General features: G+C 39.0%; 1 protein-coding gene across 1 annotated transcript in view; it reads right to left on the minus strand.

Moving 5' to 3' along the window:
* NUP188 (nucleoporin 188) overlaps window positions 1-26,473 on the minus strand; it is a 55,359-nt gene that overhangs the window by 26,985 nt on the left and 1,901 nt on the right. The window contains exons 2-10 of the mRNA XM_038549107.1: window positions 20,568-20,622; window positions 18,803-18,876; window positions 15,953-16,037; window positions 15,305-15,385; window positions 14,575-14,619; window positions 13,524-13,616; window positions 13,254-13,373; window positions 2,420-2,631; window positions 348-462 (exon numbers count right to left, since the gene is read on the minus strand). Of these exons, the coding sequence (XP_038405035.1) occupies window positions 348-462; window positions 2,420-2,631; window positions 13,254-13,373; window positions 13,524-13,616; window positions 14,575-14,619; window positions 15,305-15,385; window positions 15,953-16,037; window positions 18,803-18,876; window positions 20,568-20,622 (880 nt within the window). The remainder of the gene's footprint in view (window positions 1-347; window positions 463-2,419; window positions 2,632-13,253; window positions 13,374-13,523; window positions 13,617-14,574; window positions 14,620-15,304; window positions 15,386-15,952; window positions 16,038-18,802; window positions 18,877-20,567; window positions 20,623-26,473) is intronic.

Below are 26,473 nucleotides of genomic sequence, written 5' to 3' on the forward strand. Positions count from 1 at the left end.
TCTTTCCCCGCTTTCTGTCTAACCATCACCCCATCTCAATGTGCTTCCCCTTTGCTCTTCTTGCACAAGGTCCAGAAACAAAGACAAGCCCCATGGTTCTATCCTTGGGCCTCTTTTGTCCTGATGCCACCTCTCTGAGTGACTCTACTCACTCTCACAGACTCAACTACCACCAATGTGCAGAAAACTGAAATCGGAGATTTCTTACAGCTCCAATTAACTTAACAATGTAGAACTTCAAATTCCACCACTAGGAAAATTTTATGTAGTAGTATAGTTTAGTGGTTAAAAACATTATCCTGATTATAAACTGTGTAAAAAGAGAAAAGAGGCTATTCCAAGTTCACCTGACAAATAAGCCCATCCTGGGCAAACTGGTGCAGTTCTCTTCGGTCATCCAAAGCACACTTATGCAAGGATTCAATATCCATGCCTTCCACCAGGATAAGGGCACTGAAGTAGCTGGAAAGAAAAAGCGTATTATGGTGTCATGTGTGTTACTCTGAACCTTGCTGGAGAATAAGGTGAAACATTATAGACACTTTATTATCAAAAAAATTACTAATGGTTTTCTCTGCTTTTTTTTTCACACTAGGTTTTCTAAACCTGCATGTATTTTACACTTCCAGCACACTTCAGTTTGTCCAGCCACATTTAAATACTTGACAATCAAAAGGGGGCTTGTGCCTGCCAAAGCACAGATCCTGTACTGGAAGTTTCCACAGCCGCCAATTACAAGTGACCCAGGTAAACCGTCTCATCACTCAAGTGTGTATCTGTTCAGAGAGGAAACTGGCCTCAAACCGTAGATCTACCCATGCAAACCACTGTAACATCATCCTTTTTGTAAAACTGAGTTCCTCCTCACAGACACAGATGCAAAGAGTCAGTTCACCCCAGAGGATACACCAAGAGAGCAGGTAAGAAAATGCTCAATGTCAGAGATAACTAGGGAAAGGCAAATTAGTGCAGCAAAAGAGATCAAACTGAGGGGGATGATAGATAATAACACAGGTTTGCAAGATTGTGGGGAAACTGGTTCTCTCCTCCCACTGTCAGTGAAGTATAAATTGGTACAGCCTTTTGCACAGGACAACTTGGCAATATTTTGTAATACAGACGTACATACCATTCAACCCAACAATTGTATTTCTAGATCTTTTAGAGTCATGTTCACCCAGATGCACAGACAGGCTTGTAAAGAGTGTTCTTTACAGCACCGTTTGAAATATCCAAAATAGCTAACCACCTGCCATTAGGGAAATTGTTAAATAAATATTCCTACAGTGTACTAACATGCAGTAGCTAAAAAACATCCTGAGGTGAAAAGAGTTCCAGGACATCTAGTTATGTGAAAAATTAAGTTGTTTATTTTTTATTTTTATTTTTTTAAAGATTTTATTTATTTATTCATGAGAGACACAGAGAGAGAGAGAGGGGCAGAGACACAGGCAGAGGGAAAAGCAGGCTCCATGCAGGGAGCCTGACGTGGACTCGATCCCGGGTCTCTAGGATCACACCCTGGGCTGCAGGCGGCACTAAACTGCTGCGCCACCAGGGCTGCCCTGAAAAATTAAGTTGTAAAAAAACTATTATTTATATCAAAAAACATAAACATGGCAGCCTGGGTGGCTCAGCGGTTTAGCCAGCCCAGGGCGTGATCCTGGAGACCTGGGATCAAGTCCCACGTCGGGCTTCCTGCATGGAGCCTGCTTCTCCCTCTGCCTGTGTCTCTGCCTCTCCCTCTCTCTCTCTCTGTGTCTCTCATGAATAAATAAATAAATTAAAAAAAACATGAACGATATCTTTTTGTATATCTGAAAAAAAGATATAGATCTATCCATTGCCATAAAATTCAAAGTCCACAGACGATGACCTCATAGAGGGCAGAGGACACATTCACCTTGTCATTGTCTTCTTAGCATTTGCACTGGCTTACCACTGATATTCACCACATTTTTTGTTAAATGGATGAACCTCTTATATGAAGTTAATAAAATACTAGGGCAGCCTGGGTGGCTCAGCGGTTTAGTGCCGCCTTCAGCCCAGAGCCTGATCCTGATCCTGGAGACCCGGGATCGAGTTCCACGTCAGGCTCCCAGCATGCAGCCTTCTTCTCCCTCTGCCTGTGTCTCTGCCTCTCTCTCTCTCTCTCTCTCTGTCTCTCATGAATAAATAAATAAATCTTAAAAAAAAAGGCAATAAAATACTAGAATGCAATACTTATTTTGAGAAAACATGTCCCTCTCAATCTGAGTCTTTACTCCCCATAGGACTTGGAACATGGTAGTACACTTATCTGTTTCCCTACCACTAAGTGAAAAGTACATCTAGACGGCCCCTCACCCATTCACAGGATCACTGTATCAGTGCTCTAAACATTGTACAAGTTTTGTAGTCTCAACGCATTCAGACTTACCCAATTCGATCCACAAAAGGATCCATGGTTTCATCTACCAGGTGCCTGTTGGTCTGCCTACTACCAAATCCTTGCTCTTTAAACATCTTGGTTAATGCCAACAGGTCACTAGGTGCCATCTCAAAGTACGCATAATAAAGGAAAATAATTTCCAGCAGCATGGACTGTTCCCGAAGGCATTGAACAAACCAGCGAGACACCTGGCGCTCAGTCTGCACAATCCATGAAGAAAAGAATCAGAGAATTAAGGTCAGATTTTAAAACATATTTATGGGGGTAGGGGGATGGGGTAACTGGGTGATGGGCATTAAGGAGGGCATGTGATATAATAAGCACTGGCTGTTATATAAGACTGATTAATCACTGAACTCTACCTCTAAAACCAATAATATATGTTAATTGAATTTAAAGAAAAAAGAAAAAAACATTAAAAATTTTTAAGTTACTTTTTATTAGACAATACATGTATAAAAAGAGAGTAAAAAAATGTCTCCCTCTTTGCCATATATCAAGAAATCTGTTAAAAAGCTTAAAGCAGGGCAGCCCCGGTGACGCAGCGGTTTAGCAGTGCCTGCAGCCCAGGGCGTGATCTTGGAGACCCTGGATCGAGTCCCACATCGGGCTCTCTGTATGATGCCTGCTTCTCCCTCTGCCTGTGACTCTGCCTCCCTCTCTTTCTGTCTCTATGAATAAATAAATAAATAAAACCTTAAAAATAAATAAATAAATAAAAATAAAGAGCTTAAAGCAAAAGGATTTGGGAGAGACACCAAAAAAGTCTCCCTCCCTACAATTCCCATTGCCCAGTCATCCAAACCTGTCACCAGAGGCAACCACCATTAAAGGTTTGTGTTTCTCCTCCCAGTTAAATACCATATACACTCATTTATTCCTTCATTCATTTATTCTAAGGTCTATCTATCTACCTACCTGCCTACCCATCCATCCATTCACTCATCCATCTCTAAACCAAATATACTATACAAATTATTCTGTACTTTACTTTTCTCAAATAACATCGTATCTTACAAATCATTTCTGTTCAACGTACATTAAGAATTTCCTTTTCACCAGTCCCCTCGTTATTTTTAATATAATGTAGTACTCCACTGCATGGAAATGCCATATTTTTATTCATATATTTTGCTATAATTTAAACAACTCCCTTGGATGTACAAACAAGTGTTGGTAAAGATGTAGAGAAAAATGAACTCTTGTGCACTGTCAGGATTCTAAACTGGTGCAGCCACTATGGAAAACAGTATGGAGGTTCCTCAAACAATTAAAAAACAGAGGGACACCTGGGTGGCTCTGACTGAGGTGGGACACCTCAGTTAGGCATCTGACTCTTGCTTTCAGCTCAGGTCATGATCTCAGGGTCATGAGATCGAGCCCTGTGTCAGGCTCTGTGCTGAGAGTGGAGTCTGCTTGGGACTCTCACTCCCTCTCCCTCTGCCCCTCCGTGCCTCATTCATACTCTCCCTAAAAACAAACAAACAAACAAACAAACAAAACAGCACAATTAAAAAACAGAAATGCCATATGATCCAATAATTTCACTACTGAGTATTTACCCAAAAAAAATGAAAACACTAATTCAAAAAGATATAAGCAGGGGTGCCTGGGTGGCTCAGTTGGTTAAGTGTCTGTGTTCAGCTCAGGTCATGATCCTCCCTGCTCAGCAGGGAGTCTGCTTCTCCCTCTCCCTTTCTCCCCTTGCCTCTGCCTCTCTCCCTGCTCATGCATGCACATGCTCTCTCTCTCTTTCAAATAGATAAATAAAATCTTTAAAAAGAATGAACAAACAGGGATCCCTGGGTGGCGCAGCGGTTTGGCGCCTGCCTTTGGCCCAGGGCGCGATCCTGGAGACCCGGGATCGAATCCCACGTTGGGCTCCCGGTGCATGGAGCCTGCTTCTCCCTCTGCCTGTGTCTCTGTGCCTCTCTCTCTCTCTGTGACTATCATAAATAAATAAAAATTAAAAAAAAAAAAAAAAAAAAGAATGAACAAACAAAAGATGCACCCCTATGTTTACTGAAGCATTACTTACAATAGCAAAGACAGGGAAGCAACCTATGTGTCCAATAATAAACAAATAAAGAAGATATGGTAGGTGCACAGGTGCACTGGAATTCTACACAGCCACAAAAAGAATGAGATGTTGCCATTTGCAATAACATGGATGGACCTAGAAGGTATTATGTATGCTAAGTGAAGTGAATTAGACTGAGAAAGACAAATACCATATGACTTTATTCATATCTGGAATAAAAAAAAACAAAACAAGTGAAGAAATAAACAAAAAACAGAACCAGGCCTATAAATACAGAGAACAAACTGATGGTTGCCAGAAGGAAAGTGGGTGGAAGACAGGCAAAATAGGTGAAAAGGAGTGGGAGACACAGGCTTCCAGTTGTGGAATGAGTAAGTCATGAGAATAAAGGCACAGAATAGAAATATAGTCAATGGCGCTATAATAACATTGTTTGGTGACAGATGGTAGCTACGTTTGTGGTGACCACAGCATAACATAAAAAAATGGTAAATCACTATGCTGTACACCAGTGTCACCTACATTCCAAAAAATTAAAAATAAATTTTAAAAATGTATGATTGACAACAAATATACAAAAAAATTGGCAAAACCTCAGATCCAAATATCTCAACCTGACTAGTATTTCTCACCAGCACACTCAACTACTTCCAAATACACATTCTTTTTACGTGTACAGGGTAGATCCACCAAGATAGATAATATAATGGGCCATAACCCATGGGATAGTAAATTTTAAAAGATTTAAATGATACAGAGTGTGTTCTTTTTTTCTTTTTAAGATTTTATTCATTTATTCATGAGAGAGACAGAGAGAGAGGCAGAGACACAGGCAGAGGGAGAAGCAGGCTCCATGCAGGGAGCCTGACATGGGACTTGATCCCAGGTCACCAGGATCAGGCCCTGGGCTGAAGGGGGCGCTAAACCACTGAGACACCCGGGCTGCCTGAGTGTATGTTCTTTAATGATAATGGAGTCAAATTAAAAACCAGCAGGTTATCCATTGTTTGGAAATTAAACAACACACTCACAGTAATAATGAAAGGGTCAAAGAATATCACAAGGGGAATTAGAAACTATTTTGAATGAATGACAGTGAAAATACAGCATTTCAAGATTTTTAGGATATAGCTAAAAGCAATACTGACATCATCTCTGGTTATTTAATAAGAATGTTCTAAAATCTATTAGATATCTAAGTTTCTAACTTAAAAATTAGAAAAAGAGCAAATTAAATCCAAAATAAATAAACAGAAAGAAATACTAAAGAGCAGAAACCAGCATAATATAAAATGGACAAGCAATAGAGAAATATGAAGACAAAACTACCATTATCAGAAATCAGAAGACATCATCACAGATCCTCCAAAGAGTAAAAGCATAACAAGAAAATATTATCAGCTTTATACAAATAAGTTTGGCTACTTAGATGATATCATTACATCCCTTGAAACACAAAAAATTACCAAAACTGACCCAAAAAGAAATAGCAAACGTGAACAGCTCTCTAATAATTACAGAAAACTGAATTCCAAATTAAAAACTTGAGAGTGCCTGGCTAATTCAATCAGAAGAGCATGCAACTCTTGATCTCAGAGTCATGAGTTCGAGCCCCATATTGGGTGTAGAGCTTACATAAATAAATATTAACTGATTGTTTGACTAATTAATTAAAAACTTGCCCATAAAGAAAGCTGTAGGCTGAGATGGTTTCACTGGTAAATTGTCATACATTTAAGGAAGAAATAATACCAGCACTACAAAAATTCTTTCAGAAAATAGAGGAAAAAGGAAAATTTTTCTTTTCTGAAAAGTTCTTTCTTTTCTGAAAGTTTTATATCATAACTTATGATATAACTTATGAACTTTCTTTTCTGAAAGTTCTATATAATAACTTATTTTATGAAGCCAATATTACACTAATACCAAAACCAGACAAAGACGTGACAAGAAAACTACAGTTTAATATCCCTCATGAACAGAGACTAACAAATTTTTTTTAAATTTTATTTATTTATGATAGTTACAGAGAGAGAAAGGCAGAGACACAGGCAGAGGGAGAAGCAGGCTCCATGCACCGGGAGCCCGACGTGGGATTCGATCCCGGGTCTCCAGGATCACGCCCTGGGCCAAAGGCAGGCGTCAAACCGCTGTGCCACCCAGGGATCCCGAGACTAACAAAATTTTAGCAAGACAAATCCAACAATATATAAAGAGCAAAATATATCATAACTAAGAAGAGTTTATGCCAGGAATTCAAGATTGATCTGACATCCAAAAACTCCATGTAATTCACAATAGAGCAAAAGAGAAAAGCCGTAAGGTCACTTCAATAAATGCAAAACAAATGGACAGGATTTAACAGTCATTTATAATAAAAAATAAAACCCTCAACAAATGTAAAAGGTAATTTGTTCATTTTGATAATGAACACTACAAAAATAATTTACAACAACACATTCAATGGTAAATGACTAAATGCTTTCTACCCAAGATCATGAACAAGGTAAGAATGTCGGCTCTCCTATCACTTCTATTCATCACTATACTGGAGGCCCTAATCAGCTAATAAGGCAAGAGAAAAATAAAAGGCATACAGATTTGAAAAGAAGTTAAATTGTCATTTACAGACAACACGATCAAGTATATTAGAAAATCCTATCAGAAGAAACCCACTTAGTGGAGCACGTAGGTGTCTCAGTCGGATGAACATCCGACTCGTTGATTTCAGCTCAGGTCATGATCTCAGGGTCATGGGATCAGGCCCATATTAGGCTCCATGCTCCAAAGGGAGTCTGCTTGGGATTCTCTCTCCTCCCTCTCCCGCTCCCTCCACGACACTCACATGCTCTCTCTCTCAAATAAATAAATCTTAAAAAAATACAAAAGAAAAAGAAAAAAAATACTATAAGTGAATTTAGCAAGGCCACAAGATACAAGATTAATGTAAAAAATCAACTGTATTTCTAAATACAATAAACTGAAAAATGAATTCTAAAAAATATTTACAGTAGCATCAAAAAATTAAATATTTAAGGCTAAATTTAGTAAAAGATACGTAATCCATGAATACTGAAAACAAAAACTTATTTAGGGATATTTTTAAGAGTTTTTTTTTTAATTTATTCATGAGAGACACACACAGAGAGAGAGAGAGAGAGAGAGAGGCAGAGACACAAGCAGAGAGAGAAACAGGCTCCACACAGGGAGCCCAACGTGGGACTGGATCCCGGGTCTCCAGGATCACGCTCTGGGCTGAAGGTGGCGCTAAACCGTTGAGCCACCGGGGCTGCCCTTATTTAGGGATATTAAACAAGACATACATAAATGAAGAGATATATCAGGTTCAAAGATTGGAATATTTAGTAACATTATTAAGATGGTAATTCTCTTCAAATTAAAGATTCAATAAAATTCTGACCAAAATCCTTGAGAGCTTTTTTTTTTGGAGAAACTAATCTAAGGTTGATATGGAAAAGGAAAGGACCTACAATAGTCAAAACATTTTTTTTTTAAATTTTTATTTATTTATGATAGTCACACAGAGAGAGAGAGAAGCAGAGACATAGGCAGAGGGAGAAGCAGGCTCCATGCACCGGGAGCCCGACATGGGATTCGATCCTGGGTCTCCAGGATCACGCCCCGGGCCAAAGGCAGGCGCTAAACCGCTGCGCCACCCAGGGATCCCTAGTCAAAACATTTTGAAAAAGAACAAGGCTGAAAGATTTACACTACTTGATTTTAAGATTTGCTAAATAAAACTATTGTAATCCAGACAGTGTGATATAAACATAAAGATAGATATAAAATTCAGTGGATCACAGACAGACCCACATTAATATGAACAACTGAGTTTTTACAAAGGTCCCAAGGTAATCCAATGGGAAAAGACAATCTTTTCCATAAATGGTACTAGAAGAAGATATCTATATGGGGAAAAAATAAATCTTATCCCTTACTTCACACCATGCAATAAAATTAACTAAAAAGTAATTACTGACCTAAATGTATATGCTAAAACTATAAAACTTCTAAAAGAAAACAAAATATTTGAGACATTAGGTTAAGCAAAGATTTCTAAAACGAGGCCCAAAAGGGAAGAATCCTCACAGAAAAAAAAAACAAAACAAAACCTGACAAAAGAGATTTTATAAAAATTTATGTTTGCTCTTATTTTTTATTTATTTTGGTGGGGGAAAGGTAGAGAGAGAATCTTAAGCAGACTCCATGCCCAGCGTGGAGCCAAATGCGGGGTTCAATCTCATAGCCCTGAGCACATGACCTGAGCTGAAGTCAAGAGTCAGATGCTTAACCAATGAGCCACCCAGTCGCCCTAAGTTTTGTTCTTGGACACTAAGTGAGAAAAAAAAGCAAGCAAGCCTCGGAGTGAAATATTTCTAAAACATTTACCTGTCAAATGGCTTATCTCCAGAATACATAAAGAACTCTTAAAATTCAGTAAAAAAAAAAAAAAAAAAAATCTAAAAAAAGAAAAAGGCAGAAACTGATAAACACTTCAACAAAAAAGATAAAAGATATAAGCAAACAGGCACGTAAAAAGATGCTCAACATCACTAGTCATCATGGAAACACAAATTAAAACCTATCAGATGTCTAAAATTAAAAACAATGACCATACCAAGTATTGGTAAGGATACAAAACACGAAGAATTCTCAGAAATGCTGTTAAGAATGCTGGAGCACCGGGATCCCTGAGTGGCGCAGCGGTTTGGCGCCTGCCTTTGGCCCAGGGCACGATCCTGGAGACCTGGGATCGAATCCCACGTTGGGTTCCCGGTGCATGGAGCCTGCTTCTCCCTCTGCCTGTGTCTCTGCCTCTCTCTCTCTCTCTCTCTCTCTGTGTGACTATCATAAATAAATAAAAATTAAAAAAAAAAGAATGCTGCAGCACCTAGGAAGCTTAGTCAGTTGAGTGTCTGATTCTTTTTTTTTTTTCTTTAATATTTTATTTATGATCGACAGAGAGGGAGGGAGAGAGAGAGAGAGAGAGGCAGAGACACAGGCAGAGGGAGAAGCAGGCTCCATGCACCGGAGCCCGACGTGGGATTCGATCCCGGGTCTCCAGGATCGCGCCCTGGGCCAAAGGCAGGCGCTAAACCGCTGCGCCACCCAGGGATCCCGAGTGTCTGATTCTTGATTTCGGTTCAGGTTGTGCTCTTGGGGTCATGGGATGGAGCCCTGTTGTCAGGATCTGTGCTCAGCATGGTGGAGTCTGTGTGGGATTCCCTCTCCTCTGCCCCTCCCCCCAAATAAATAAATCTTTTATAAATAAATAAATAAAATGTCCTGTCCACACAAAGACTTGTATGTTAATGGTCACTGCACATTACTTATAATAATCAAAAAAACAGAACTCAAATATGTACCAAATGAATGGATAAACAAAACATGGCATACATCCACACTGAAATGCTGTTCAACAACCATAAATAAGAATGAAGTACTGTCACATGATATAACATGGATGAATCTCAAAAACAGTATGCTAAGTGAGAAAAGCCAAACAGAAGACTACACATTATATGGTTCTATTTACGTGAAATTCTAGAAATGGCAAAATTATAGTGACAGTTACACTTATAAATGGTTAAAACAAAGGGTGCCTGGATGGCAAACTTGGTTGAGTGGCCAATCTTGGTTTCAGCTCAGGTTGTGACCTCCTGGGATCAAGCCTTGCATTGGGCTCCATGCTCAGGGCAGAGTCTGTTTAAGACTCTCCCTCTCACTATACCCCTATACCCTGTGCTATTTCTCTCTCTCTCTCTCAAATAAATTCTTTTTTTTTTTTTTTAAAGATTTTATTTATTCATGATAGTCACATAGAGAGAGAGAGAGAGAGAGGCAGAGACACAGGCAGAGGGAGAAGCAGGCTCCATGCAGGGAGCCCGACGTGGGATTCGATCCCGGGTCTCCAGGATCGTGCCCTGGGCCAAAGGCAGGCGCCAAACCGCTGCGCCACCCAGGGATCCCAATTCTTTTTTTTTTTTTTTTTTATAGATTTTATTTATTCGTGAGAGACACAGACAGAGAGGCAGAGACACAGGCAGAGGGAGAAGCAGGCTCCATGCAGGGAGCCCGACGTGGGACTCAATCCCGGGTCTCCAGGTTGAAGGCAGGCACTGAACCGCTGAGCCACCCAGGCTGCCCTCTCAAATAAATTCTTAAGAAATAAAAATAAAATAGTTAAAATGGTAAGTTTTCATTATGTATTATTTTGACAGAACTTAAAAAAACATGGTTTAAAAAACAAAAACTATACTGACAGAGAACAGATTAATGGTCACATCTGGGGCCAGAGATCAAAGATTGACCATAAACTTTCTAGGGGAGACTGAAATGTTCTTTTTTTTTTTTTTTTAATTTTTATTTATTTATGATAGTCACACAGAGAGAGAGAGAGAGGCAGAGACACAGGCAGAGGGAGAAGCAGGCTCCGTGCACCGGGAGCCCGACGTGGGATTCGATCTCAGGTCTCCAGGATCGCGCCCTGGTCCAAAGGCAGGCGCCAAACCGCTGTGCCACCCAGGGATCCCCTTTTTTTTTTTTTTTTTTTTTTTAATTTAGAAATGTTCTATATAATGATTATGCATATGACTACATACAACTGTCAAAGCTGTACACTTAAGATCAGGGAATTTTATTGGATGGAAATTATACCTGAATAAAGCAGGGGATGGGAATGTTACATATTTGTCATTTACACAAGTTGTTTCACACAAGTGTGAATGAATGTATTTATCAGATAAACTCTTAAACTGGAACTGCTTGGTCAATAAACATGTACTTTTCAATTTTTTTTTGTACTTTTCAATTTTTAAATATTGTCCTATATTCCACTAAAAAAATATTGATTTATACAGCAAGATATAAGTACCCATTATCCCAACCCTCAGACAAGAGTGTTGTCATGTGAATATGTTACTGCTTTTGTCTATTTTTCTACTGGTCTTCGTGATTTACAGGAGTTCTATTTTAACAACCCTTTATGATATGAGGTTGTCTTACTTTGTTTACTGCACCCTTTTTTGTTTTTGTTTTTGCCTTGCAAAAGTGTTTGATTTGATATTGCTGGGTTTATAATTATTTTTCTGTCATGGCTTTTGAGTTTTACTTTAAAAAGTCTTCTCCACTCCAAACAAAACAAAACCACTTCCCTTGTTTTCTTTCAATACTTAAAATTTTTTTTTCTAAGTGCACTCTACACCTAACATGGGGCTTCAATTCAAGACCCCAAGAACAGGGGATGCATGCTCTACTGACTAAGCCAGTCAGGAGCCCCTACTGTTACTTTTAATTTAAATCATTGCTCTGATCTTCTTTTGGTAGAGGCAGGAGATAGAGATACAATGCAATTTTTCTCCCCATGGTTATCCAGTAGTTCAAGATCTTCTATTGAAAAATATACTATTTCTCACTGATTGAAATGCTGCCTTTATCACACATTAACTCATTCTGGGTCTATAACTAGACCTCCTATTATGCTCTATTTAGAAGTCTATTCATGTGCCAATGTCATGCTACAAATTACTGTAGTATTAATTATCTAATAAGACTAATTCATCTTTTTTCAAAAATTTCCTGGCTATTCTTACTTATCTTTCATATGGATTTGAGAATCAGCCTGTCCAGTTCCAAAATAAAAGGCAAAACAAACACTTGCTAGTATTTTTTTGGTATTGCACTTAATTCATAGGTTAACATAAGAAGTACTGACACTTTTATAGTGGTGTCTTTATATTCAAGAATGTGGTGTGTCTTTCCATTCAGTTATGACTTCTTTTATACCCTTGACAGCACTGGGGCACCTGGGTGGCTCAGTTGGTTAAGCATCCAACTCTTGATTTCAGCTTGGGTCATGATCTCAGAGTCATGAGATCAAACCTCAAGTTGGGCTCTGCGTTGACAGTGGAGCCTGCTTATGATTCTTTCTCTCCCTCTCCCTGCCAACTCGTGTGTGCTTTCTCTCTCTCTGAATAAATAACAAAATAATAAAATAAATACCCTTTATAGCATTTTAAAATTCTCTTCATTTAGATTTGGATTGTCACAAGCTTATTCCTTTTTTTTTTAACTGTTTTTTTTTTTTTTTCAATTTTATTTATTCATGATAGAGAGAGAGAGAGAGAGAGGCAGAGACACAGGAGGAGGGAGAAGCAGGCTCCATGCCAGGAGCCCGACGGGGGACTCGATCCCGGGTCTCCAGGATCACGCCCTGGGCCAAAGGCAGGTGCTAAACCGCTGCGCCACCCAGGGATCCCTATTCCTAAGAAATGTATGCTTTTATTGCTATTATAAATGGGCCCTTTTCTTCTACAAAATATTTTCAATAGTTCTTGTTCATGTTTTGGCTGAATTATTTTAATAAACGTACTATTTTCAAAATAAAAAAGGGCATGGTCTAATCTATAAATGTAGGCTGCTTTACAATTTAGAATAAAATAATCAGACTAGTGTCACATACTTAATAATGATAATAAAGAAGATGAAATCTTGAATTTAGAGTTCCATTAATGACTAAGAAAAGATTTTAGGCAAGAACAGAAAGTAAATTGACTAGATAGACAAAGTCACATGAAAACATCCAGAATTAAATACCATTACATAAAGTCATCAGTGTTTTGATCCGTGACATGTATAAACTTTTCTGAAGAAATATTATCAATAAACATTATAAGTTAATAAATGAATAATTTAACTGGAAGCTCTATGCACAAGGTTTACAATTCTCCTAAATTACAGGAGGGCCCAGTAACCACATACCATGAGATTTCCATGTGTCTCCCATGTTGGTGCTTCGGTTTTATAAAGCTCTTCAAACTGCTGTCTGTATTTTATAACTAGTTCCTTCTCCAATTTATCAACACAGTCTGCATATTCAACCTTAAAAAAAAAAAAAAAAAAAAACCCAGAGTAACTTACATCTAGAATAAAAGGTAAATGTTCAAATGAGTGTGAATGTGAATAATATAAAATATTAAATAATGTTGGATTTTATACATACAGAGAACCACAAGGATTAAATGGGCTTACCCTATAGGGGTGTCTTTCATCTTGGAAATAAGTGAGAAGGTGTAAAATACAACGAAGAATACAGGTTCTTTCTTCATAGTAATAATCTGCAATCTGGGAAGAAACCCAAGATGCAAAATCAGTTACTCACCTTTGCACAAAGAACATACAATTTAAAGTTTTTCTTTTCAACTTTTAAAAGAGATTATTTATTTATTTATTCATGAGAGACACAGAGAGAGAGGCAGAGACATAGGCAGAAAGAGAAGCAGGCTTCCTGCAAGGAGCTCAATGTGGGACTCGATCTCGGATCCTGGGATCATGCCCTGAGCCAAAGGCAGACACTCAACTACTGAGTCACCCAGGTGTCCCCAATTTTAAGTTTATTAATAAAGAGATCACTTAAAGATGTGAATGGAAAAGTCTGATTTCTTCAAGCAATCACAGAAACAAAAAGATGGTGTTAGGCCAATAGAAAGCAAAAGACCTTCATTAACTAGGATATAAGTAAAGCCATGCAAGATAAAAGGAATTATTGAAAAATATAAACATGTTGTCTTGCAGGATTTCTCAGAGCATTCAAGAAACACACAATGCTATAACTGACAGGCCAAATACATGAAAGCAAATATGAAAGCATCACTGGTACATATCTAACTGCTTATAACTAATGTACTTGGTTCTCACTAAATACCAAATAGGAAACTACTTCTGAAGTCACAGTCAAATTCCATTTTATATGAGATCTTAAATGAGAGGCAGCTTTGTGGGCTAGGGGGAGATAAGGAATAAAGAAATATAAATTAACTTTCTTGCATTTAGACCTAGAGAAAAAATACACATGAAGCATTTTTTATTCCCAGTAGCTGAAGGGTCTCCTTAGGAAAAGGTCTCAGCTAGGGCCAGTGGATAAAAGTGTCTTGTTTCACAACTATGTTACTAAGCTACTTCATTAAGATCTCAATGCTTACCCAACAAAAAGAGTCCAAAGCCAGCAATGCCCAGGAGAATAAGGTCAAGAAGCCATCACCCAATTTCACGTCAAAGAATGAAAACAGTGACTACTGCTCACCTTCAAGATTAAGGCCTGGCTCTGCCTCTCGTCTTGTAGTACTGTCTGAAGGAAAAAAGAACAGTCCAGTAGCCATCTTATTATTATTTTTTTTTTCAGTAGCCATCTTATAAGCAAAGTTCAATTAACAAAGAGAAAGATAAATATCTTCACCCACCTTTCAAGATTATAAGTGCCCATTCATTTCTGGAAATTTTCTTTTTAAAGATTTATTTGTTTATTCATGAGACAGAGAGAAAGAGGCAGAGACATAGAAAGTCAGAGGACTTTCTCTCCTCACAGGGAGCCTGATGTGGATTCAATCCCCTAACCTGGGATTACGTCCTGAGCCCAAGGCAGATGCCTAAACGCTGAGCCACCCAGGGGTCTCTCTGGAAATATTTTTTACCTAAGTGTATCCAAATCTGTGCTCAAATCTCTGCCCACTCCTCTAGACTCATTTGTAAAATGACGGACAATACAAACTGCACATGGTCCCAGGTCATTTTCAGCTCTGATTTCTTCAGATTCTATCCTTAACATGTCAATCTTTGACCTCTCCAGCCCCCAAAGTCTAAGGACAGACCTCAGTTTACATGTTTTTTAAGCCTTTAGAAAGTCTCTCCTGAGAATCACTGTATCTGATCACCTACCTCTATTGCAAAGAACCAGTCAAAAAATGCTTAAACACCTAAAACCAACAAGGAAAATGGGAGAAGGCAGGAGAAAGGAGCTGGACATAACTACAAACCTTTAGTGAGTCACGGGTACCTCTATAATCCTCTTGAAGGTAACACTGGAGTAACTGCACACTCTGTTCTTCGTCAAGACCCTGAAACACAGGGGTCATAAGTGAGGAACAGCACCTCAGCTCAGGAAACAGATAGGATGCAAAGCATTCTAAAGATTTGTCCTCTAGAATGAACACAGAACTTGAATAAACAACAATCCTTTCTAAAGATTTCACACAACATAATTTTCCCCCAAATAGGAGAAAAACGAGGCAGTCAGACATGCAATTTACATGACAACTAAATTTACAATATCAGAAACAACTGTGCTTATTTACCAAGCCACTGGAACAGTCATAGGCATGATCCAGGTTTCCAAAATTAAAAAGAAACAGCTACAGATTTAAATATAATCTAGGCAATTTAAGGAACACTACTACATGCATGATGAGAAAACTCTATGATACGTATATAGTAAACAGGTCTGGCAACTTAATTTATGGCTTTTAGCAAGAAGAGTTGCAACTTGGATATTTTCGAAATCCAACATGCTCAATTTAATCTCCCAAACTGAAATAAACTGAATTTTCACCAATAATCACTAACAATAAAACAATGCACATTCGCAGTGAAGATAGCAAGCTGAGCCAGTCCTAATTTTTACTCACCAAAAACTTGCTGATTCTTAAACCCAGCTCCTTCAACGGTGAAGCCACATCTTTATTAGCTTTCACTTTTTCAGCTGAATTTGGACTATGAAAAGAACAATGAATCATTTCCTCGTTCTCAATGACCCTCTAAGGATTTTAAATAAACATACCTAAAGATATTTTTATAACAGACCTTTTTCTGCCCTTTAGGTGCCTACAAAAATACACACACACACACAACAAATTCATCTATACAGACTTTATAACACAGAACTACTTATGCCTAAATAATAAATACAGTATATATCTCCTACAAACTATAGTTATAATAGTACTATATGTGGATATATTAAGTTATGTTATTTTTGATCCTTACAACTATGAAAGGGAAATATTACTATCCCCATTTTACAAATGGGATTACTAATACCCAGAAACAATAAATAACTTACCAAAAATCCCACAGCTAATAAAAAGTTAAGATTAAATTTAAAACCAGGTCTGTTAGTATACATACATATATTACCTAGCTCTACCCACTGAGAAAGCCTAGAAGCTAAAACCCCTGTAGCAATGAGCACACTCAGTACCCAGATCTTGGTTTCTAATACCAATAACTAGTAAGAGTTACCAGGACTCCTTAGAGAAACAGCCAATTCTACAGCTGGGGCGGGGAAAATACTAGATGAGCCTGGAGCATCTTGTAATGCCATAAAGAAAGGAAATATTAAGAAAACAAAAGGATGGGGAAATGTCAAGACGACACAGAAGCCAAACCAAAAGAACTTCCAGTGACTAAAGCTAAAATAAGGTATAAACAAAGAATAAAATAAATATACAGGAGCCCATAGAATACAAACAAATAAATAGGGAGAAGGGAAAAATCTTCCTTACAAAAGAAGACCAAACTCCCTTCAGGAGGTAGAGTTTAATTCCACTATACCCTCACCCAGAGAGTGGGCTAGGCTTAATGACCCACTTTTAAAACACAGAGAAGGGAAAAGAGAAAAAGTGACTTTACAGAAGAGAAACTTGGCAAATGCTACCTTACCCAAGTGAGCAAAGTTAACATTACCAGTAATTTTATGTGGATAACCACATCCTCTGTTACAGTAAGAATTGTACCTCACGTCTATGCATTCTTCCCCAAAACTCAAAATCCCAATCTAATAATGAGAAAAACATGAGACAAATCCAAATTGAGGACAACATTCTACAAAATACTTGACCAGTCCTCCTCAAAACTATTCAAGATCATGAAAATTAAGGGATGACTGAGATGCTGTCACAGCTATGAGCTAAGGCAACATGACAACTAAATGCAATATGGGATCCTGGACTGGATCTGGAGACAGAGAGAAGACATTAAAGAGAAAGAAAAAAATAAAAAAAGGTTAAATTCAAATAAAGCCTGAAGTTACAAAAAAAAAAAAAAAAAAAAAAAACCAACCCTCTGTTGGGCTTCGAATCTCATGCTACTTATAAAAGAAACTTTTGGGGCAGCCCTGGTGGCTCAGCGGTTTAGCACCGCCTTCGGCCCAGGGTGTGATCCTGGGACCCGGGATCAAGTCCCACGTCGGCCTCCCTGCATGGGGCCTGTTTCTCCCTCTGCCTGTGTCTCTGCCTCTCTCTCTCTCTCTCTCTGTGTCTGTCATGAATGAATAAATAAAAATCTTTAAAAAAATTAAAAAATTAAAAATTAAAAAAACAAACACGAAACTTTTGTCTTTTAAAAAAAGAAAGTAATGCCATGAATGTCCATTCTGTGAACTACAAGCATGTTGTTGTTGGATTTTTTTTTTTAGAGAGACTCTCACATTTCACAGGAAATCCACAACACAAAGGCTAGGTAAGGTGAAATAGGTCTGAAAGAGGCAACACAGAATGATGATTGAGAACACAGACACTGGAGTAACACTGCCAGGTTCAAATCCTGGTTCTACACTTACTAGCTGTGTGACCTTGGGCAAGTTACTTAACCTCTTTGTGCCTCAGTTTCCCCATCTGTAAAACGGAAACGATAATAATAAAAGTACCTATATGTAATAATAGTGATTATCTTCTTTTTTTTTTAAGTCCATATATTTTAGATACATGGTAGTTACCGATCAAACAACATGATGTCTGGGAGTTACTTCAAAACAAGTATGGGGGAAGGGTTCATGAACAAAAAGAAAGCTCTTCATTAACCTAAAGAAATGAAGATGGAAGGTGAAGATGTAAAAAAAAAACAGATGCTCAGAAGTAGAAAGGAAATGAGGGTGGCTTGGCAACTATGATGCACCACAGAACGCTATCTGGACTAGGAGTTAATTTAAAGAGTCTAGTCCTACAAGATGTATTCTCTTCTTTTTTAAACTAGGTTATATGTTATTGTTTTCCATTGCCCACTAAAAATATATATATATATATTCAAGCACTGAATAAAAATAGTATCTATCTTAGTGGGCTTTTATGAGGCCTATGATACTCAGAATAGTAACTGATACACAGTAAACACTCTGTAAGTGGTCAGCTACTCTTATCACTGCTCACTGCCCTAGCCTAGCACCTGGTGCCAACAGCACTGTACACAAACACAGTGGACCAAAATAAACACTAGAACTATTAATTGAAAAGTTAATGACTCCCCCTCCCCAAATACTAGAGTTATATAACTAGATTCAACAACACTATATTTCTAAAAGGAATTTCCCTTCCTTTCAACAGACAGAAAAAATGTGCCCAACTCTCTTCCACTGGTAACCAAACTGTATTCTCTATAATCTACCTGACCCAGCAGTATCACAAAATCATACACAACAACAGTTTCACTACCCCAGCTTCCTCAGGGGAATTACTCTAACCAGACGCATGGAATAGCCATACCTGGGTGGTTTATAGTAGGACAGCCCTTCTAAGAGCCGCTGCCAATGTTTATTCAGTTCTGCCTCGATCTGATTCTGGAAAAGAACAAAGAAATTATATAAGGGTTTACATAATCCTAAGTCTTTTTTAATATGCTTTTCCCCACAGCTGAAATCATTTTGAAAAGAGAATTCTCAGGGCACCTGAGTGGCTCAGTTGGTTGAGCATCTGACTTTGGCTCAGGTCATATCTCAGGATCCTGGGGTCAAGCCCCACGTCGGGCTCCCTGCTCAGTGGGGAGTCTGCTTCTCCCTCACACTTCTCCCCTCATCCCGTTCATGCTCTCTCTAATAAATAAATAAAATCTTAAAAAAAAAAAAGAATTCTGTAGCCTCTTTTCCTTCCTTAACATTCTAACGATGATTTAACCTGATTATGAAAATCTTGATAAATACTCTTTCTAGTGGTTGCATAATATTTTATCAAGTGGCTGGATAATAATTTATTTACCATACCTCTATTGTTAGATAAACTTAAGCGGTGACTCCTTATTAATATAAATAACACTATGTAAGGGCACCTGGGTGGTTCCATCAGTTGGGTGTCTGCCTTCGGCTCAGGTCATGATCCCAGGGTTCTGGGATGGAGCCCCATATAGGGCTCCCTGCTCAACAGGGAGCCTGCTTCTCCCTCTGCCCCTCCCCCTGCTCATGCTTTCTCTTTCTCTCAAATAAATAAAAAATAAATTTTAAAAATACTATGGTAAAGAGCTTTGTGCACAAAACTTTTTCAGGATTTCTTTCTTGTAAGACATATTCCTAGAAGTAGAGTTATCAGACGAAAGCATATAAAAGATGTGAAGACTTTATAGTGGATCTTGGATAGGTCAGATGGTAGAGCATGAGACTCTTGATTTCAAGGTCATGAGTTCAAGCCCCATGTAGCCTACTGGCCATGTAGCCTACCTAAAAAAAAAAAAAAAAAAAAAAGGCTCTAGGGATGCCTGAGTGGCTTTTTTTTTTTTTTAAAGATTTTATTTATTTATTCATGAGAGACACAGAGAGAGAGAGAGGCACAGACACAGGCAGAGAGAGAAGCAGGCTCCATGCAGGTAGCCCAACGTGGGACTCAGTCCCAGGTCTCCAGGATCATGCCCTGGGCTGCAGGCAGACGCTAAACCGCTGAGCCACCGGGGCTGCCCATAAATAAAATCTTAAAAAAAAAAAAATTAAAGCTCTGAAAAAAGGTATAACATTATGTTAATTACCATAATAATAATAGCAATAATTGAACATCATCTTAACACTTTACCCTCACAGGGTCGGTTAAAACACTAAGGATCAACATTATGAACTGTCCTTTACTATACTTGGAAATGTCCTAGAAAGCACAGCCTCTGTGACCTAAGGAGCTAGCAACATGTTAAAAAAAAGAAAAGGCAAGTAAAGTCCAAGACAGAGAAAAGGCCTGAGCATTTTCCTTAGCCTGAGGGAGCAAAATGGTATTTGTCCCTCAACCCTGAGCAGCTAGTTGAACAGCACTGGTATCTTTTCAGATAAGGAATCACCAAAGAACAAAGAGAAGTGGTTTAGAAACCTTAGCAGCTGGGCTAGAAGATACAACATGGTTCAGCACAGAGAAACAGGGAATACATCATGTTTATAAAGTTTTAGGAATAAAAAAATGCATTTACTTCTTCCATCAAAGACAAGGCAGTTTTGGGAGCTTATTGTAACACAAGCTACATAAAAACTACAGAATCCACTCAAGAACACCACCCACTTACCAGTTCTCTCAGAGCTGACCTTCCAAGCAGAATTGTCCATAGTTCCCGGCTGCTCCTGAAAAATAATGGGAATTTTGCACTTTCAGATTATACAAATTTGACCAAGCTGTCTCGCAGTATTTCATCTATTCTCTGAAACCAGGAAACTCAATGTACAAAACAATTTATTAAAACTCTGGACATTAATCCCATTACATTGTTCTTAAAAGTTTGATGTTCAAAATAAAAATTAAGAAGCTGACACATAACCTAAACCAAGCAGATGTGTTAAAAATGAGGATTGCGGGCAGCCCCAGTGGCGCAGTGGTTTAGCACCGCCTGCAGCCCAGGGCGTGATCCTGGAGACCCTGGATCGAGTCCCATGTCAGGCTCTCTGCATGGTGCCTGCTTCTCTCTCTGCCTGTGTCTCTGCCTCTCTCTCTGTCTCTATGAATAAATAAAGTCTTTAAAAAAAAAAAAGAGGATTGCCACCATACTTTAATGCATTTAAGATACAATTAATTGCAGGATACATGATTATTTATGTTCTACCAGCCATCGATAATAAAATACATAGCAGTATAAAGAAATGTATATTTGAGAATTAATGAACTACAATAATTAGTGAATTATCTTACATCTTCTATGCTAAGAAGCCACCTCAGGGTAGTATTTCTATCTCCTCCCTTCTCATTAAAATGTAGTGACCAAAAAGGAGAATACAGAAAAGGACTATGTATATTTCAAGCCCCCTCATCAACTCCAGAAATTTTATCTTTCTTTTTTTTTTTTTTTTTTGTTTTGTTTTAAGATTTTATTTGACAGAGAGATAACACACAAGCTAGGGGAGCTGCAGAGGGAAGAGAAGCAGACTCCCCACTAAGCAGGGAGCCCATTGTGGGGCTCGATTCCAGGACCCTGAGATCATGACCTGGGCCGAAGGCACTTAACCCACTGAGCCACTCAAGTGCCCCAATTTTCTTTTTTTTAAGATTTACTTAAGTAATCTCTCTACCCAACACGGGGCTCAAACTCATGACCCCAAGACCAAGAGTCAAACACTCTACTGACTGAGCTAGCCAGGTACCTTCAGAAAATTTTCTAAATGCAATATTCGTTCACTTATTAATTAGCACTAGGTACCACATACAGTGCAAGACACTATATTAAAAACAACACATTATTGTCACTATTCCTGGTAAACTCTTTAAATATACCCTTCACCATGTGCTTACCCAAGTTCCTTCCCTCATCCATGCCTTTGGAACTTCAGGAAACACCTTATGGGGTTTTCTAAAGTCTAGAACTAAATTTCAAAATGTAACCACTAAGAAATTCTCCCAAGAGGCTCCTGGATGGTTCAGTTGGTTAGGAGTCTCAGGTCATGATTTCAGGTTTGTGGGATTAAGCCCCAATTCCCCCTCCAAGCTCAGCATAGAGTAAGCTTGAGATTTTCTCCCTCTCTCTCTCTGCCCCTCCCCCTGCTTTCTCCCCCCCCCCTTAAAAAAAAAAACTGCTTAGAAAGCTAGTCTATAGAGATGAAAAGGTCTAGGAAAATATACTAAACATTTGACAGAAAGGATGCAAGTTCTCTTAAAAATGAGGATAAACTGAAAAATGTTTTTCCCATGAAGACTTACATCAAGCACTAGCTATGCTTAAAAATTTTCTTTCAAGGGGTGTCTGGCTGGCTCAGTGGGTGGAACCGACAACTCTTGATCTCAGGGTTGCTAGTTCAAGGCCCAGACTGGGTGTAGATTACTTAAAAATAAAATCTTTACCACCACCACCCCCAAAAAAGTCTTTCAACATTTTCCCATCAAAAGAGGTTTAAATCTCTTTTCTAAGGGTTAATGCTTTTAAGAAAACACTTGAGCTCTGCTGCATCAATAAACATCTGCTCCCTCGATGGCTCTGTGAGATCACTAATCATTTTTCTGATGACAAGACAGCATTCACTATGCAAAAATCAGGAGATGAGATCTAGTTAATGAAACAAATAGGACCCTTTACTCACAATTATATTAAAAGGTCTGAGTAAACCACGCTGTAAGCAATTAAGAACAGAGGCAAGCTCACCATTTAAAGAAATTTATAGTAAAATTTTAAAGTTAGACTGCCTTTTGTAAAGAGAATAATTATATTCTAACTTAATTGTTTGATAAATCTGAATTAACAAAAAAATAAGGAAGGGCTTCATTTAATGTGGCATATACTTCGGGATGCCTGGGTGGCTCAGCAGTTGAGCATCTGCCTTCGGCTCAAGGAGTGATCCCAGAGTTCTGGGATCGAGTCCCACGTTGGGGCTCCCCGTAGGGAGCCTGCTTCTCCCTCTGCCTATGTCTCTGCCTTCTCTCTGTATCTCTCATGAACAAATAAGTAAAATCTTTTAAAAAAAATATTTAAAAAAAAGTATACAGCATACACTTGAACTTCTGATTTGTACAGAATGCATTAGATTCCTACTATATAACACATAGCTAATAAGGGGGTAACGGTACACCAATATTAATGGAAAGAAATTTGTCTTTAATTGAAGGCATTTGTATGCCTAAGCTAATATATCAAATCACTGTTGATCATCCATCTTCCAATTTCAAAAGCCCAGGTATCACTGAGCTTTATTTTTTTTTTAAGATTTTATTTATTTATTCATGAGAGATACAGATAGAGAGAGAGAGCGAGGGAGAGAGAGAGAGAGGCAGAGACACAGGCAGAGGGAGAAGCAGGCTCCATGCAGGGAGCCTGATACGGGACTCGATTGCAGGACTCCAGGATCAGGCAGGCCCTGGGCTGAAGGCAGGCGCTAAACCACTGAGCCACCCAGGGATCCCATCACTGAGCTTTAATTTACCCACATTTGCTTTCAGAACTTAAGTCTCTAGTTAGCTAGGTAGCTAGCAGGGATTCACAGAAGAAACTATGAAGACGGGATGCTTGGGTGGCTCAGCAGTTGGGCCTCTGTCTTCAGCTCAGGGTGTGATCCTGGGACTCGGGATCGAGTCCCACATCGGGCTCCCTGCATGGAGCCTGCTTCTCTCTCTCTGGCTATGTCTGCCTCTCTCTCTCTCTCATGAATGAATGAATAAATAAAATCTTAAAAAAAAAAAATTAAGGGGATCCCTGGGTGGCTGAGCAGTTTAGCGCCTGCCTTCAGCCCAGGGTGTGATCCCGGTATTCCGGGATCAAGTCCCACATCGGGCTCCCTGCATGGAGCCTGCTTCTCCCTCTGCCTGTGTCTCTGCCTCTCTTTCTCTCTGTCATGAATAAATAAAATCTTAAAAAAAAAAAAAAAAAAAAAGATTTTTATTTATTTGAGAGAAAGAGAGCAGAGGGAAGGGCAGAGGGAGAAGCAGATTCCCCATTTAGCAGGGAGCCTGGAGATCAGGTCTTGGGAGATCATGACCTGAGCCAAAGGCAGCCACTTAACACACAGAGCCACCCAGGTGCCCTGGAAATCTACATTTTAAAACTCCACAAATGAATTCCTAAATTACCACTGCTCCAGGGTATCAATTTGTTTCAGAGGAGCAGGTAAAAGACCTGGTCCTTGGGGATCCCTGGGTGGCGCAGCGGTTGGGCGCCTGCCTTTGGCCCAGGGCGCGATCTTGCAGACCCGGGATCAAATCCCACGTCGGGCTCCCGGTGCATGGAGCCTGCACTCCCTCTGCCTGTGTCTTTGCCTCTCTCTCTCTCTCTCTCTCTCTCTGTGACTATCATAAATTTAAAAAAATATAAAAAAATTATAAAGAAAAAAGACCTGGTCCTTTTATGTTTAATACATTAGCCTATTTTGCAGAGACGGGGAGAGAAAGACTCTGCTACTAAACAAGATTGGAGATCACTGTCCTGGAGTAAAGCAGTAACTTTTATACTTACTACTCAAGAAAAAAAAAAAGTGTTCTTTAGAAATTAAAATTTTTTTTTGGCAAAAAGAAAAAAAATTTTATTGGCAAAACCATGTCATGCAATATATATTCCTTTTGTTATGTCAAAATCAATAATCTCTATTGAAAATGAGCTTTTGATAATAAGAATAGCCAACATTAATCAAGCATTTATAATATGCAGGCACTGTGTTAAGCATTTTACATTCTGTCTTATTGAATATTGACAATTCATATATGAAGCTGATGCTCTTATTATCCCCATTATCTCATCAGGAAACTAAAGTTTAAGAGTAGTTAAATAATTTGTCTAAGGTCACAAAGCTAATATATAATAGAGCCAAGGCTTGAACCCGAGTTTGCATGACTCCAGAGTTTCATCATTACATTATACTGCATCAAGACACACTCAAGAATTCATCCTACAAGTATGCAAAGGTGGAGGTGAGGCTTTCTATTTTACAATGGCAAAACATACCCTTAACATAGTGGCTGGCAAAGAGATGCTCAAAGAATATATGCTGATGAAGAAGTACCAAAGATGGAGAATGAGAGGAGTCCCTTTTAGACCTGCAAGGCCTGCAATCTAAGTGGAACAGAAAAATTAGAAAACCAGTATTATATGCAGAAGTGCCAAGAGAAGGCAGGATAAAGGAGACAACAGTAGGGATGCCTGGGTATCTCAGTTAAGTGTGTGTCCAACTCTTGATTTCAGCACAGGTCATGATCTCAGAGTCATGGGACAGAGCCCTGTGTTGGGTCCGTGATCAGAAGGGAGTCTGCTGGAGATATGCTCTGTCCCTCTACCCCTGCCCCAAACTACCCCCTCCAAATAAATAAATCTTAAAAAAAAAAAAAAAAAAAGGAGAAGGGGCACTTGGGTGGCTCAGTGGTTGAGCATCTGTCTTCGGCTCAGGTCCTGATCCCGGGATCCTGGGATCAAGTCCCGTCCTGGGATCAGGTCCCGCACCAGGTTCCCCCGCAGGGAGCTTGCCTCTCCCTCTGTCTCTGCCTCTCTCTCTGTGTGTCTCATGAATAAATAAATAAAATCTTTTTAAAAAAAGGGCGGGGGGGGACAGTAATTAATCAGGAAGGGAATCCTTGTGGAAACATGTGCCACTGGTTCTTCCATTCCTACATTTTCTGGTCTAGGAATAAAGAGGATACAAATGAATCAAAGACGCTTCTGATACTCCAAAGTTTAGTGTTGGGAATGACAAAGGACATTAAGTACATATTACACAATCAGCAAGAAAGTAGAAAGTAATAAAAAGTATGATCCTAAGAATTAGGCACTACAAAGGTTTAGCAGGATACAACCATGGCCAGAACTGTGGTGTCTAATCCAAAGCTATAATGTCTCTCATCTCTTTGCATAATTAATAAGTCTGATCTAAGTATTTGGAGGAAACCAAAGCACAGAAACTAAAAACATTGCCTCAAAGGTAGAGTTTTAAAAATTTATGGACTTTCAGCCCAATGTTCCAACAGAAAACACGGAACTCCATTTCTAAAAGAGTTGGACTAAATGGAAACTGGAAACAATCTTCCTGAAAGAAATCCATGCAGTTGGAAATTTCCAGAGGAAAGCTACTAGGAGGTTAGGAAGAAGAGCCTCTACGACAGAGTCCTTTTGGTACAAAGCTGAGACACAGCCAACCTACTCTGAAATAGTTCTTTTGAGAAAGTTATATTCCACAGGGAGATAATAAATGTGGCCACTGTCCACGGATGCCCTTACTCCACAGAGGAGGTACATGCCTCTTGTGTGAACTGAGATTTAAGCTTAACCAGAAGCTTTTCAAACCACTGGTGTTTTTGTTTTTTTGTTTTTTTTTTTAGCATACATACACCACCATGACTTCTACAAACACATTAACTGAAGGACAAAAAAGATATCTAAAAATGCCAATATTCGGGATCCCTGGGTGGCGCAGCGGTTTGGCGCCTGCCTTTGGCCCAGGGTGCGATCCTGGAGACCCGGGATCGAATCCCACATCAGGCTCCCAGTGCATGGAGCCTGCTTCTCCCTCTGCCTGT

The sequence above is a fragment of the Canis lupus genome, chromosome 9 (genome assembly GCF_011100685.1).
Source record: "Canis lupus familiaris isolate Mischka breed German Shepherd chromosome 9, alternate assembly UU_Cfam_GSD_1.0, whole genome shotgun sequence".
In the NCBI taxonomy this organism is placed as follows: Eukaryota; Metazoa; Chordata; class Mammalia; order Carnivora; family Canidae; genus Canis; species Canis lupus.